General features: G+C 41.7%; 1 protein-coding gene across 1 annotated transcript in view; it reads left to right on the plus strand.

Moving 5' to 3' along the window:
- The first annotated feature begins 1,836 nt into the window (after window positions 1-1,836).
- LOC121358005 (transcription factor RFX3-like) overlaps window positions 1,837-13,690 on the plus strand; it is a 96,088-nt gene continuing 84,234 nt past the window's right edge. The window contains exon 1 of the mRNA XM_041475834.1: window positions 1,837-1,962. Coding sequence (XP_041331768.1) covers window positions 1,846-1,962 — 117 coding nt within the window. The 5' untranslated portion in view covers window positions 1,837-1,845. The remainder of the gene's footprint in view (window positions 1,963-13,690) is intronic.

Genomic DNA, 13,690 nt, shown 5'->3' on the forward strand with positions numbered 1-13,690 from the left:
CCAGGACCCTGCTCTAGCACGGGCCTCCCACAACATAACAGCCTCCTCTCAGGCATCCACCTGCTCCAATGTGGGGCTCTTCCATGGGCTGCAGGGCCACAGCTGCTTCACCATGGTCTTCACCACAGGCTGCAGAGGAATCTCAGCTCTGGCACCTGGAGCACCTCCCCCTCTTTCTTCACTTTCCTTGGTGCCTGCAGAGTTGCTTCTCTCACATGTTCTCTCTCCACTCTTAACTGAACTGCAATTACTTCTATGCAATACCTTTTTTTTTCCTTCTTAAATATATTATAACAAATGTGCTATTACCATCACTGATTGTCTCAGCCTTGGCCAGTAGTGGGTCTGTCTTGGAGCTGTCTGGCTTTGGTTCTGTCAGACATGGAGGAAGCTTCTAGCATCTTCCCTCAGAAGCTACCCCTGAACCCCCCCCCAACTCGCAAAACCTGGCCACACAAACCAAACAGAGTAAGTAATCTTCAGTCTTCTTTATGATAGTCTAAATAGGTTTTCTTTGTAAGGCATTTTCCTTAACTGTTGGACCATTTCTGTGCTGTATCCAAATTTTGAATAGTCCTCTTAAAAATGTCACTGCCACAACTTCATGTAGGGGTAAAATACCTGTTTATAACGCTAGGGATTACATTGACACTATCTGCTAAACAAGCTTTCTTGAGTCACTTTTTCACCTTTAAAATGCTTTCCGGGTTCTTCTTCTCAGGTTGAAGCCCCTCATTCTATCACCTACCATAGCTTTAACTCAGCATTTGAATATGAAAAATTTATAGTGCAACTCAGTAACCCAGAGGAAGGATAGCTTTGAAGAATGTGTAGTCATTTACAAGCTGATGGCAGGACTTTGAGTTATTTCTGATTTTAATGAGTTGTTCCTGAAGTCACATAAATAAGTGAGAAAAGTTTCTGTTGATTTGCATTATTAAATATCTTGAGGGCAAGTAAGGTAAGAGAAAAATTTTAATATTTTAGTACATAAGGATTTGAACTGTTTCAGGGAAGAAAATGAAAAGAGTTTTTTTTTTCTGCTATTGCATATTTTACCTATTGTATTCTTGCAGTATACTTTATTCAGTGTATGTTAGTTCTTTCTGAAAGCTGATGATATTGAAGGTACTATAATTTACTTGTACTGGGATTACTACATAAATTACTCTTTTTGTTGTTTAGAATTGTGATGACTTAGTTTGAAATCTTTCCATCATTCAGTTTTTTTGCATTGATGATTGCAAGTCTTTTTGTGAAGGCATGCTTAATTAAGAAGTAAACATTTATATGTGCAGCTTCTAGAATTAATTATTTTTGTGCATATAGGTAGCTTAAAGTGTGTTGTCATAATATGGTAAAAGGTTTTGAGTCTCATCGCAAAATTTAATAGTTGCAGCTTATGTATACAAGTGTAGTTAGAGAAGAATCAGGCCTGTGAACAGATGTTTTTCTGAAAGTTCTTTACTTTAAAGCAGTAAATAGGTTTGCGTGCACCTTGCTTCTGACTTGATAAATCTATTTGCTATTACAAAGCAGACTGTAAACTGTTAGAAAAAAATAATGAAGTGCAAAGCTTTTTCTCTTCTTGATGTGCTGCAAGCTCTAAGCAGACCTTAGATTAGACAAAGTAATAATATAGCATATCAAATATAGAATATAGAATATGAATTTTCTAATATTTTAGGCCAAAGCAGCATTTTAAAAAATGAAAAATAAATATGTCTGTGTACAGATTAGATTTTGGGTGAATATAGTTCTTTTAAGATCTGAATAAGTGACAAAAAGCAAAGAAGTTTGTGCTGAACTTTTAATTTTACATTTTAATTTTATTCAGAGACCACGATGCAGACACCAGAGTCTGGGTCAGACACAGGTTCAACTGTGACTTTACAAGCATCTGTGGCTGGCCAGGCAGCAGTGCCCACACAGGTTGTACAGCAGGTACCGGTTCAGCAACAGGTAGGTGTCTGTTAATTTTGGGAAAACAAAAAACCCTGGCAAGACAGAATGATGCATTTCAATAGGTGTAGTGAAGAACAGATTTTGTACAAGGCTGCAAAATCAATTCCTTTTCACTGTTTCATTCAATTTTATTTTGATGGAACTAAAATATCTACATAAGCAGACATGCAGTTTTCAGAGTTTATTTCTTGAACTAGAATATTTGTCAAACACCAGAAATATATATTCATGATTCTATAAGTAGATTACTATGAAATGTGTGCAATATCTCATAAAAAATGGCATTCATTTGAGTTACTGAATATTCACATTTATTCCTTTGAAAGGAAAATGGATTTTTAAAATAAATTCAATATAGATATAAAATTCAAAAGCAATGTAATTTTGTACTTCTAAGCTGATCTCCCTGCAGGTTCTTGAGCAAATGCAGAAAGACATGTGAAGTAAAACTGTAAGTAATGCATAATTTGGATTTGTCAGGGAATTAAAGGGGCTTCTGAAGCAACTGGCTCAGCACACACTTCTGTGACATGATTAATTACCTATGCAGCCCCACCAACATTGGAGGGTGTGTTGCATGGGGAGATCGAGGAGGGAAACAGGAGTTGGAAAACAGAAACTGAATATGAAAAGCCATGACTTTTGTTCAAGACTCCTTTACTATGTGTAATTTAGCTTTTTCCTTTTTTTAAAAAAAAATCTTTGTTCCAGTTGGAAGGGATCTACAATAACTGTCTACTTCAACTACCTGACCACTTCAGGGCTGACCAAAAGCATAATATTAAGGGCATTGTCCAGATACCTCTCAAACACTGACAGGCTTGGGGCACCAACCACGTTTCTAGTAAGCCTGTTCCAGTGTTTGACCACCTGCTCAGTAAATAAATGTTTTCTAATATCTAGTCTGAACCTTTTCTGATGCAGCTTTAAACTATTCCTACTCATCCTGTCATAGGATACCAAGGAGAAAAGATCATCATCTCCCTCTCCACTTTCCCTCCATTCAGCTGTCACTGTTTCAGGTTATTTGGGTGAAATCTGATGTTCTTTTATCATATAACTTGGCTTTACAGTTTCAAAATCAACAATATTAAAACTGAGAATATCTTGTTAAATTATGTAAGTCTGTTTCTGTGCTAGTGAATCACTGTTGTCTAAACTAAAATTTCTAGCATTGTGTTTAGTCTTAAAATTTAAGGTGATTTTTTTCTGCATGTGTTGTGGGTTAATGCTGGCTGAATGCCAGGCACCCACAAAAGCTGCTCACTCACTCCTATCTGCAGCTGGACAGAGGAGATAAAATTTAACAAAGGGTTCATGAGCTGAGATAAGGACTGGAAGAGATCACTCATCAAATACCATAATGGTCAAAACAGGATCAACTTAGAGACACAAAGTGAATTTATTGCTAACAAAATCAGCGCAGGATAATGAGAAGTAAAATTAACCTTTAAAAACATATTCCCCTCACCCCTCCCTCCTTCCCAGCTCTACTGCCTACCCCAGCAGCATAAGGAGACAGGGAATGGTGGTTATGGTCAGTTCATCACCCGGGGCTTCTGCTGCTCAGGGAGAGGAGTCATTCCCCTGCTGCACCGTGGGGTCCCTCTTACAGGAGACAGTTCTCTGTGAACTTCTCTGACGTGAGTTCATCTCACAAGCAACAGCTCCATGTGAACTGCTGCAACATGAGTCCAACCCACAGGCAGCAGTACCCCTCAAACTGCTGCAGAGTGGGTCACTCTTCCATGGGGTGCAGTCCTTCAAGGACAGTCAGCTCCATCCTGGGAGCAGGGCCCCTCCCTCCACAGGTCTCCCACAGGATCACAGTTTCTTCCCAGGTGGCATGGGGCTCTTCCATGGGTTGCAAGTGGATCTCTGCATCCCCATGGTCCTCCATGGGCTGCAGGGGGACAGCCTGCTTCACCATGGTCTTCACTATAGGCTGCAGAGGAATCTCGGCTCTGGTGCCTGGATGACCTCCTCCCCCTCCTTCTTCACTGACCTTGGTGTCTGCATAATTGTTCTTCTCTCATGTTCTCACTCCGCTCTTCTCTGGCTGAAAATTACAACTGCGCCACAACCTTTGTTTTGATTTCTTCTTAAATATGTTATCACAGAGGTGTTACTACGATTTCTAATTAGCCCAGCCTTGACCAGTGGCATGTCCATCTTTGGAGCCCCCAGGGACTGGCTCTGCCAGACATTGTGGAAGCTTCTGGCAGCTTCTCATAGAAGCCACCTCTGTGCCCCCCCAACCAAAAAACAGTCAGTGCAAACCCAATACAGCATGTTCTTTGCAATACTGTTTAACTGTCTCATACATTTAACTAATAATATTTCCTGGTATACAGACTCAATTTATAATGCATAATAATTCCATTAATATCACTTCTACTTATAATGACTTATAATGTACCTTGGAATACATTTGCTTTTTTTTTTTTTTTAAACACGCCGTCTTCCCCCAAACCCCCAAAATGCAGTGTTTCAGCAAAACATTCAAATATTGGGCACTTAACGTGAATTTAAAAGCTTATCTTTGTGTACTTTCTCCTCTTTTAGTTTAAAATTATTCCCTCTTGTCCTATTAGTATCTGCCTGTGTGAAAATGAGAAGGTCTTTCTATTATTGTGCTAACTTTTTAAATTAAGCTACTATGGTGCTTTGGCTTCATAAAGATTTCTATGAAGCTTACTGTGGTTAACTCTTTTTAAGCTTTGCTTCAAACTTTTGAAAACTAGATATCATATCAGAATATATTTTCAATTAGGTATTACTTATGTTCTAGTGTTATTATTTCAAATATTTCTGTTTCACTATTTCAACTGTACTTTGGAGCATTTTCTGATTCTGTTGGACTGTATTTTTCAGTTGAGTCTTATTTTGAAAGTATAAGTTACGTAAGGTTTCAGAAAAGAATGTTGGGGGATCAGCCTGGCCAAGGAAGAGGAATTTGTTGCAATAATTTGTATAGAATGAAAAGGTGATGCATATGTAGTGAAAGATGATTCTGCAGTGATTAGGAGGGAATATGAAGGAGATACTGGTTTAGAGAGAAAAGGATAGATTATAAAAGTGTTGAGAAAAGGTCAGGAATTCTAAAGGAATTGAAGGTGTCAAGCAGCAACTGACAGAACAAAATGACAGTCTGTCCTGGATTAAGGCAAATCTGGGAGAAAACCTCCAAAGGGGCCCCTCCCCAGAAAGCAAACCCACATGGCCCCTTCCCCCCACCGGTTCGGGAAGGATTCTTCAGAGAGAAGTGGAAAGAACCTGTTTATTTAACAGGCAAAACACCTCCAGCACACAAAATGAACAATACCAGATGACAACACTTTCACCGATCTGAAAAGGATGACAAATTCAGAAAGTCTTTCCTGGGAGTGGTCGCTCTGTTGTCGCTCCCTCTGGCGCTGGGGATAGCTGCTGCAGCCACAAGATGCAAACTCTCGGTGTTTCCCAGGTCCCAGTCCAGAGCAGGTTTGAATGGTTGCAAAAAGGGAAAGGAAAAACAGTCCAGGGAAAAATCTGGACTGCTTAGCTAAACTAACTAACAGAAGCAAAAAGCAAAAGCAGAGCAGGAGCGAAGCAGGAGCAAAGCAGGAGCAAGAGCAAAGCAAGCAGCAAAAAGCCAAGCAAAAAGCAAAAGCCCCACTATGTACTGCCCCGTCTCTGTGTCCCGCCAGCCGTGGGGGAGCAGGCTGATAACAAACCAAAACAAATCTTGCTCTTCAGAGCCAGTCTTGAAGGCACAGTACATAATATTCAGCATTAACAGAACACACGATTGGGGATACAAGCATCATAACCTCACTCTAGGACACAGTCTTAAGCTGAACCAAGAGAAATTTAGGTTGGATGTTAGGGAAAAGTTTTTTACTGAAAGAGTGGTAAAGTACTGGAATCATCTGCCCGGGGAGGTGGTGGAGTCACCATTCCTGGATGTGTTTAAAAAAAGATTGGATGTGGCACTCAGTGCCATGGTTTAGTTGAGGTGTTAGGGCATGGGTTGGACTCGATGACCTTTAAGGTCTCTTCCAACCTAGTGGTTCTGTGATTCTGTAAGGTAAGGAAAAGGAAGAATCAGCAGTCCAGCCTGATCAGCAGCCCAGAGCCATATCAGAGCTTGGAAGCTCTTGTGAGCCAATCAGACAAGGAGGGGTCATAGCCAGGAGCACTGTGGAAGATTTAAACAACTCCAGAAAGCATGAGCAACCCAGAAAGTGTCGAACAGGGCGAGCAAACAGGATGTGGCATGTCAGAAGGATGTGACGCTGCAGTTCACATGGGCAGGGCATATGGGGAGGGTGGTGCAATCTGAAAGTAGGTCCACAGCTCAGGTAAGTGCTAAGTGCTCTAGGTCTCAGCCATAATGGTGGGCACTTGTCTCAGAGCCAAAAACAGTGTGTCTACTGAGATAGCCCCTAAGAGGTCTGATGCTTCCAACCCAGCTGGAACTGGTAAGGAAGATGTCAGTACAGGTGGTAGCTTGCAATGAATGCCTGGATGCTTCTCCTGGAGAAAAGGCTGAGTACCTGCACAAAGCATGCACAGGTTGATGACCTGTTGCGGCAGGTGGCTGAATTACATGACAGTTAATAGGCTGCACAGTATTAGAGGGGCTGAAATGGAGATAGATGTGGCTTTGGAACCATCCACCTACAATGGATACCATTGAGCATGAGGCACCTTGGAACCTGGTGACCCACAAAAGCAGGGTTCCAATTCAACCTCCACCCTCCAACGTCCAGACCAAAAACAGATTTGATGCTTTAAAGGCTTTAGATGTCCATGAGCAAGGCCAGCAAGGAGAATCCACACCAGCAGCACACAGCAGTTACCATAAAAAGAAACTTTGAGTGCTTATAGTGTGTGGCTCTATTAAGGGGCACTGAGGCCCCCACCTGCCAGCCTGATAAACAGTCACGAGAGGTATGCTGCCTACCAGGGGGTAGGATCCATGATGTTACTGAGAGGATACCCCAACTTGTGAAGAGCATGGACTAGTAGTACCCACTACTACTTTTTCATATGGGTACAAATGATGCCGCAAGCCAAAAAAATAGATAGGATCAAGGAAGACTATAAAGCCCTGGCAAGGCAGGTGAAAAACATCAGTGCCTAAGTCATCTTCTCATCTGTCCTACTGGTTAGAGAATTGGGGACAGCCAGAAGCAGACATGTAGTGCACATGAATGTCTGGCATTGTGGCTGGTGCCATCGAGAAGGTTTTGGTTTTTATGACAATGATTGTAGCCTGTTAGGGAGGGATAGGATCCACCTGTCTAAAAAGGGCAAGAGAATTTTTGGCAATAGGCTGGCCAGTTTGGTGATACAGGCTTTAAACTGAAGGACCCAGGGAATGGGGTCCAAAGTGGCAATGCTCATGCCATTGCTTCCTCACAGGGAGTAGGCCATGCCAACCAGTGCAGTGACAGATGTTCCTTGGCTGCCTCTCAGGGTGAAAATCACAGGGCTAACCACATTGAGGCTGTGTATGGCTGTGGTGAATCCTCTTAGACCTATTCTAGGTAACTTGCGTGCTTGATTACCTCTCTGAAGTGCCTGTATACAAACGCATACAGCATGGAGAATAAATAGGAAGAACTGGAAATCTGTGTGGTCCCAGGGCCATGATCTCATTGCAGTTACTGAGACATGGTGGGATAACTCACATGACTACAATGTTGTTATGGATGGCTATGTACCATTTAGAAAACACAGGTCAGTGAGGCAAGGTGGTGGAGTTGCTCTTTATGTGAGACAGCAATTGGAATGTATCAAGTTCTACCCAGGGGCAGATGAATCAGTTGAGAGTTTATGGGCGAGAATTAAGGGACAGACTGATATGGGTGACATTGTTGTGGCTGTTAGCTACAGACCACCTGATCAGGAGGAGGTAGTTAATGAGGCTTTCTATGGACAGCTGGAAATCACCTCATGGTCACAGGCTCCAGTTCTCCTGGGTGTCCTCAACCACCCTGATATTTGTTGGAGAGACAACACAGTTTGGCACACACAGTCCAGGAAGTTCCTGCAGATTATTGATGAAAACTTTTTGAGGCTAATCATGGAAGAGCCAATGAGGAGAGGTGTGTTGCTGGACCTTGTGCTAACAAACCAGGAGGGACTATTTGAAGATGTGAAGGTTGGGGGCAGCCTTGGCTGTAGTGACCATGAGGGTGGAACTCAGGATCCTGCATGGAGGAAGCAAAGCAGTAAGCAGGACTAGAACTCTGAACTTCTGGAAAGCTAACTTTGACTTCTTCAAAGACCTACTTAGAGGTATCCCATGGGTTAGGGCCCTAGAAGAGAAGGGAGTCCAAGAAATCTCGTCAGTATTCAAGCATCACTTCCACCAAGCTCAAGACCAGTATATCCCCATGAACAAGAAATCAAGCAAAGGGGGCAGGAGACCTTCATGGATGAGCAGGAAGCTTCTAGCAAATCTCAAATGGAAGAAGAAAAATTATGGGATGTGGAAAAAGGGACTGGCAACATGGGAGGACTATAGGGATATCATCAGAATATGCAGGGATGTGATGAGAAAGGCCAAGGCCCACTTGGTTCCACAAGAGCAAGTGTATGGTCCTGCACCTGGGGAGGAATAACCCCAAGTACCAGTACCGGTTGGGGGCTGACCTACTAGAGAGCAGCTCTGCAGAGAAGGACCTGGGAGTCTTGGTGGATGACAAGTTGACTATGAGCTGTCTGTGCCCTTGTGGCTAGGGAGGGCAATGGGATCTTGGGATGCATCAGGAAGAGTGCGGCCAGCAGGTCAAAGCAGGTGATCCTCCCCCTCTACTCGGCCCTAGTGAGGCCATATCTGGAGTATTGTGTTCAGTTCTGGGCTCTTCAGAGTAAGAAAGACAAGGAACTACTGGAGACAGTCCAGTGGAGACCACAAATATGATTAGGGGTCTGGAGCATCTCTCTTATGAGGAGAGACTGCAGGAGCTGGGCCTGGTTAGTCTAGAGAAGAGAAGACAAGGGATCTTATTAATGCATATAAATGTCTCAAAGGCAGGTGCCAAGAGGATGGTCCCAGACTCTTTTCATTGGTGCCCAGCGACAGGACAAGGAGCAATGGCCACAAACTAAGATACAAGAAGTTCCACCTCAACATGAGGAAGAACTTCTTTCTATTGAGGGTGGCAGAGCACTGTAATAGCTGCCCAGGGAAGTGATGTAGTCTCCCTATCTGGAGACATTCAAAACCCACCTGGATGCGTTTCTGTGTCACCTGCTCTAGGTGACCCTGCCTTGATAGGGGGGTTGGACTGGATAATCTCCAGAGGTCCCTTCTAACTATAACTATTCTGTGATTCTGGGAAGAAGATGTGAATCTAGTATAACACTAGGAAATGTGATGAAGAACGTGGGTAAGATAGGTGCTTTTCCACTGTAGGAAAAGAAAAGGCTCTTGGGCATTGAAACAAGGTCTTTGATGAAGAAGAGTGGCTTTGCTCTGAAAAAAATTAATGTATATATTATATATTTGCTTAAATTTAAAATTTGAATTTATGTACACATACTTTAGGAGCAGACTAGGTAAAAATGAAAAATTCAGAAGAAATAATTTATATTAATTTTTTTTTCTTTTAGCTATGAGTGGAATAATTTTTCAACATCTAAATTATTTTCTGCTGAAATAATTTTTTTATTTGCACACTGACAATATAACTATGGCTTTCATGAAAGTTTGATATGGTGCTTCAAATGAAGAAAAAAGAAATGTCCTTAAGGAAAAACTAAGATTCCCTTCTGAGTATAGTAGCAGTGGTTTCACAGATGTTTTCAAATGACACAGCAATTGTCATTTTTGGAACCTTGAATTGGTGAAGGGAGAAACCTATACATGTGCAATTAAAATGTAGCAAAAGTAAGGTGAAAAAGTGAGAAGCATAATTAAATGCCATTTAACATCTTGTGCAAGTTTTCTTAGTCTTATTTTTCCTTAAATATGATTTTCCACTCAGGTATCATTCCTGTTTTAACATGCATTCTTAGGCATGAGGTAGCAAGCTTAAAAGGATTTTAAATTAATTTCACTGACCCTATGGTTTATGTCATGCAGTAGAGAAGGATTCAAAGAGTAAAATTATAAACAAGTGTCTAACCTATTTTAGAAGGTGTATCCATGCATCAAAGATTACACAAAACAAATCTTCCTATTCATCATAGACTATAACCATAGCATTCAGAAATAAATGTATCATTCAACTGGACATACAAACTTCTGCTAATGAAAATTGGAGGTAATGAAAAATCATTTTAAACATAAAAACTAGTAATGAACTAATATTGGTCATTTATCTAAATATCAACATTACAGCATGAATTGCTTTCCAAATGTATTACAGACTAAATAATTTATTAAGATGATATTTTTCTCTGAGAACAGAAATCTTTGTGTATACAGCTCTGATTTATTTTTTTTTTTAAATTTAAATGGGGTTTATAAATCCTCCCATATTTTACCCTGGTATTATTCTCTTAACCTTATTAGTACTTTTAATGCAAACACTTGTATCTAAAATCAAAATTCTGTACAATTTTATCTTGCTTAATAATAAGAGATGTATTTTTTTAATTTGGGAAATAATAGTTCAGGAACACTGTTAAGGGATGGCAGGCCAATGTCAATTTATGTAACATGAAATCAGCAACCTGCTGAATTTTCCATTTAATCATCAAAAAGAGTACATATCATTATTACTGACTGACAGAAACTCTGTTTTTCTGTCATACTTGAATAGTCTTTTTCAAAGTAATGCATTTTTTTTCAAAATTAAGGGTTTTTATATAAATTTTTCCTTAGGTGTCATGATTTAACCCCAGATGGCAACCAAGCACCACAGCCATTTGCTCACTCCTCCCCTCCCCCCAGTGGGAGAGAATTGGAAAGGTAAAAATGAGAAAGCTCATGGGCTGAGATAAAAACATTTAATAATTTAAAAGTAATTATAATAAATTGTAAGGAAAAGAGGGGGGGGGAAAGACCCAAAGAGAGAGAGAGAAAAATAAAATCCAAGAAAGGTGAGTGCTGCAAATGAAAACAATTGCTCATCACCAACTGACCAATGCCCAGCAGTCCCCCGACTAATCTTCCCCCTGGTTTTATTGCTGAGCATGACATCGTATGGTATGGAATGTCCCTTTTGTCAGTTGGGGTCAGGTGTCCCGGCTGTGTTCCCTCTCAACTTCTTGAGGACCTCCAGACTACTCCCAGTAGTTAACAGTGAAGTTTAGAATCTTGTTTTGAAGTATATAAGTTAATGGTGGGAAAGGAGGGATAGGAATTTTAGAGAATATAGTGAGGACGACGAATGGGTTCTAACTAAAATGTTATTAAAGAGATCTTGTAGATCATAGAATCAGAATCAAAGAATAATTTAGCTTGGAAAGGACCTTTAAGATCATCAAATCCAACACTACCAAGTCCATCACTAAACCATGTCTCTGAGCTCTACCCAAACAACATCTTACAACCCAGGACAGTGTGGTACCCAACCCTGTATATATTACTGAGTGTGCTTCTAGTGATGATCTTTTTCAGAGCAGGGAAAGATCAGCATAGGTTTGTTGCTGTACTGTGGGATATCAGCTGTTATATTTGCATGATAACATCAAGTACAATGAAGGTCATTTGGGATGTGTATTCAGTGTTTCCTTACTCAGACGCTACCTTTGGGAGTGCATTAATGATCATACCTAGCCTTTGGAGCAAATGAGGGAGGATGATTTTCCGCACCTTTTCACTCCCTTTTCATATTTTAGGCCTGTTATAAGAGCTTTTAAGAATTTAGAATTTTCCTTGAACGTTAAGGAAAGCATGTTCTTATTGCTAAGTCTACCAGGTCTCCTCAGTATGGTCCACACCATGTTTAGAGTCAAGAAAGAAATTTTTAGGAAGGTCATTTAGAGATCTCCCCCAAAAGGGAATAGTCATGAGTGGCATGGAATGTGGGAGAAAATAGGCCCATTTTTGGAGAAATTATTTCCTCCAGTGTTTTGGGAGTTTACCCCTGAACAACTACAGGACCCTGATAAAATGACAGAATATTTGCAAGGAGAAAGCTGTGACAACTCCAGAGAAAAACAACTTATTGCAGTGTGTTGGGCCCTGGCTACTATTTATCAAACACTGCTTGTCACTAGACAGCACCCTCAGAGGAAGCAGGAGGAAAGCAGACGAGCAGGCACCATGGCCACTCAAACTGCAGTTGAGCTGGGGCAGCAATCTGTGCTGGTAGAAGTCGCCCCTATACAGAAGAAAAAATCTTAGACCAAATCACTTTGCCTAGTGAGGGCTGAAGAAGAAGCAGGGTCATCTCAAAAGGAAGAGGTAGACCCAGAGATAAACACCCGATCCCTATCTCATGTGAGCTGCAAGATAGGTGCAAAAATATTTGAGCCGCCAATTGGGTGAGCCCCTGGTGACCTGGCTGCTCCAGGGCTGGGATATCGAAGCCCACAATATGAAACTAGATGGTAGTGAAGCCAAGCAACTGGGATCCCTGTCCTGGGATGTGGGCATTGACAAGGGGATTGGGAAGAAGACAGAAACTCTCAGCCTCTGGAAGTAACTCCTGTCAAGCATGAGGGAACGATATTTTCTCAAGGATGATTTAGTAGTGAGCCCAAGCAGGTGGAATGCCATGGAGAAGGGTATGTAGTACTTGAGAAAATTAGCTGTGCTGGAGGTACTCTGTAGAGATTCAAATAACGAGCAGTCCCCTATAGATCCAGATGAGGTCCAGTGTACACAATCCATGTGGCAGAAGTTTGTACAGAGCATGCCACTGTCATACACCAACTCACTGGCCTTGATGTCAATGACAGAAAGAGAACAAACAGTGCTTCAGGTGACTACTCAACTCTGGCAATATGAAGATCATCTTTTTTCCTCCCTACCAACCTGTGCCTCGGCTGTGGAAAAACAGTCCAAGACTGTGGACAGATTTGAAAGACTCAAGCAGGTTAGAGACAAAATGTCCTATGCCCTGCCAGTATGGACCAGAGTCTCTGCTATTGAGAGCAAGCATCCCCCTGCTCGAGAGAGAGGGTACAAACCATGAGGTAACCTGTGGTTTTACCTGAATGACCACAGAGAGGACATGAGGAAGTGGGATGGAAAACCCACCTGCCCTAGCAGCATGGGTATGTGATTTGAGAGGAAGAACAACCACCGCAGGAAATTCTTCAAGGATAAATGCTGCTCCAGTTTCCAGTGGCAAGTCCTCAGACAGAACAGAAGAGCTGATGTTACTTCCCATAATCTTGAAGGGACCTCCAGGTCATATTTACAAGAAGTGAGCAATGAGTACTATGACCAGGACTAGAGGGGTGATGGTCCCAGACAGGTGGAGGAAAAGGAGGAAAAGGACAGTAAGATCTATTGGACTGTGGGGATCCCATGGCCTGCCACATCAGACTCACAAGAGTATAAGGCTTTAGTTAACACTGATGCAATGTACCTTGATGCCATCGAGATATGTAGGGGCAGAATCCATCTTTTTCTGGGGTGACAGGGGGATCCCAACAGCTGACTGTACTGTAAGCTGAAGTTAGCCTGATGTCCTGGTTTAGGGCAAATTTGGGAGAAAACCTCCAAAGGGGTTCCTCTAGAAAGCAGATTTAAGCAGCCCCTCCCCCAACTGGTTCGTGAGAAAGATTTCCTTGGAGGAAAGTGGGAAAAAACCTGTTTATTTAACAGGCA

This window comes from Pyrgilauda ruficollis, unplaced genomic scaffold (genome assembly GCF_017590135.1).
Source record: "Pyrgilauda ruficollis isolate IOZ18807 unplaced genomic scaffold, ASM1759013v1 scaffold364, whole genome shotgun sequence".
Taxonomy (NCBI): Eukaryota; Metazoa; Chordata; class Aves; order Passeriformes; family Passeridae; genus Pyrgilauda; species Pyrgilauda ruficollis.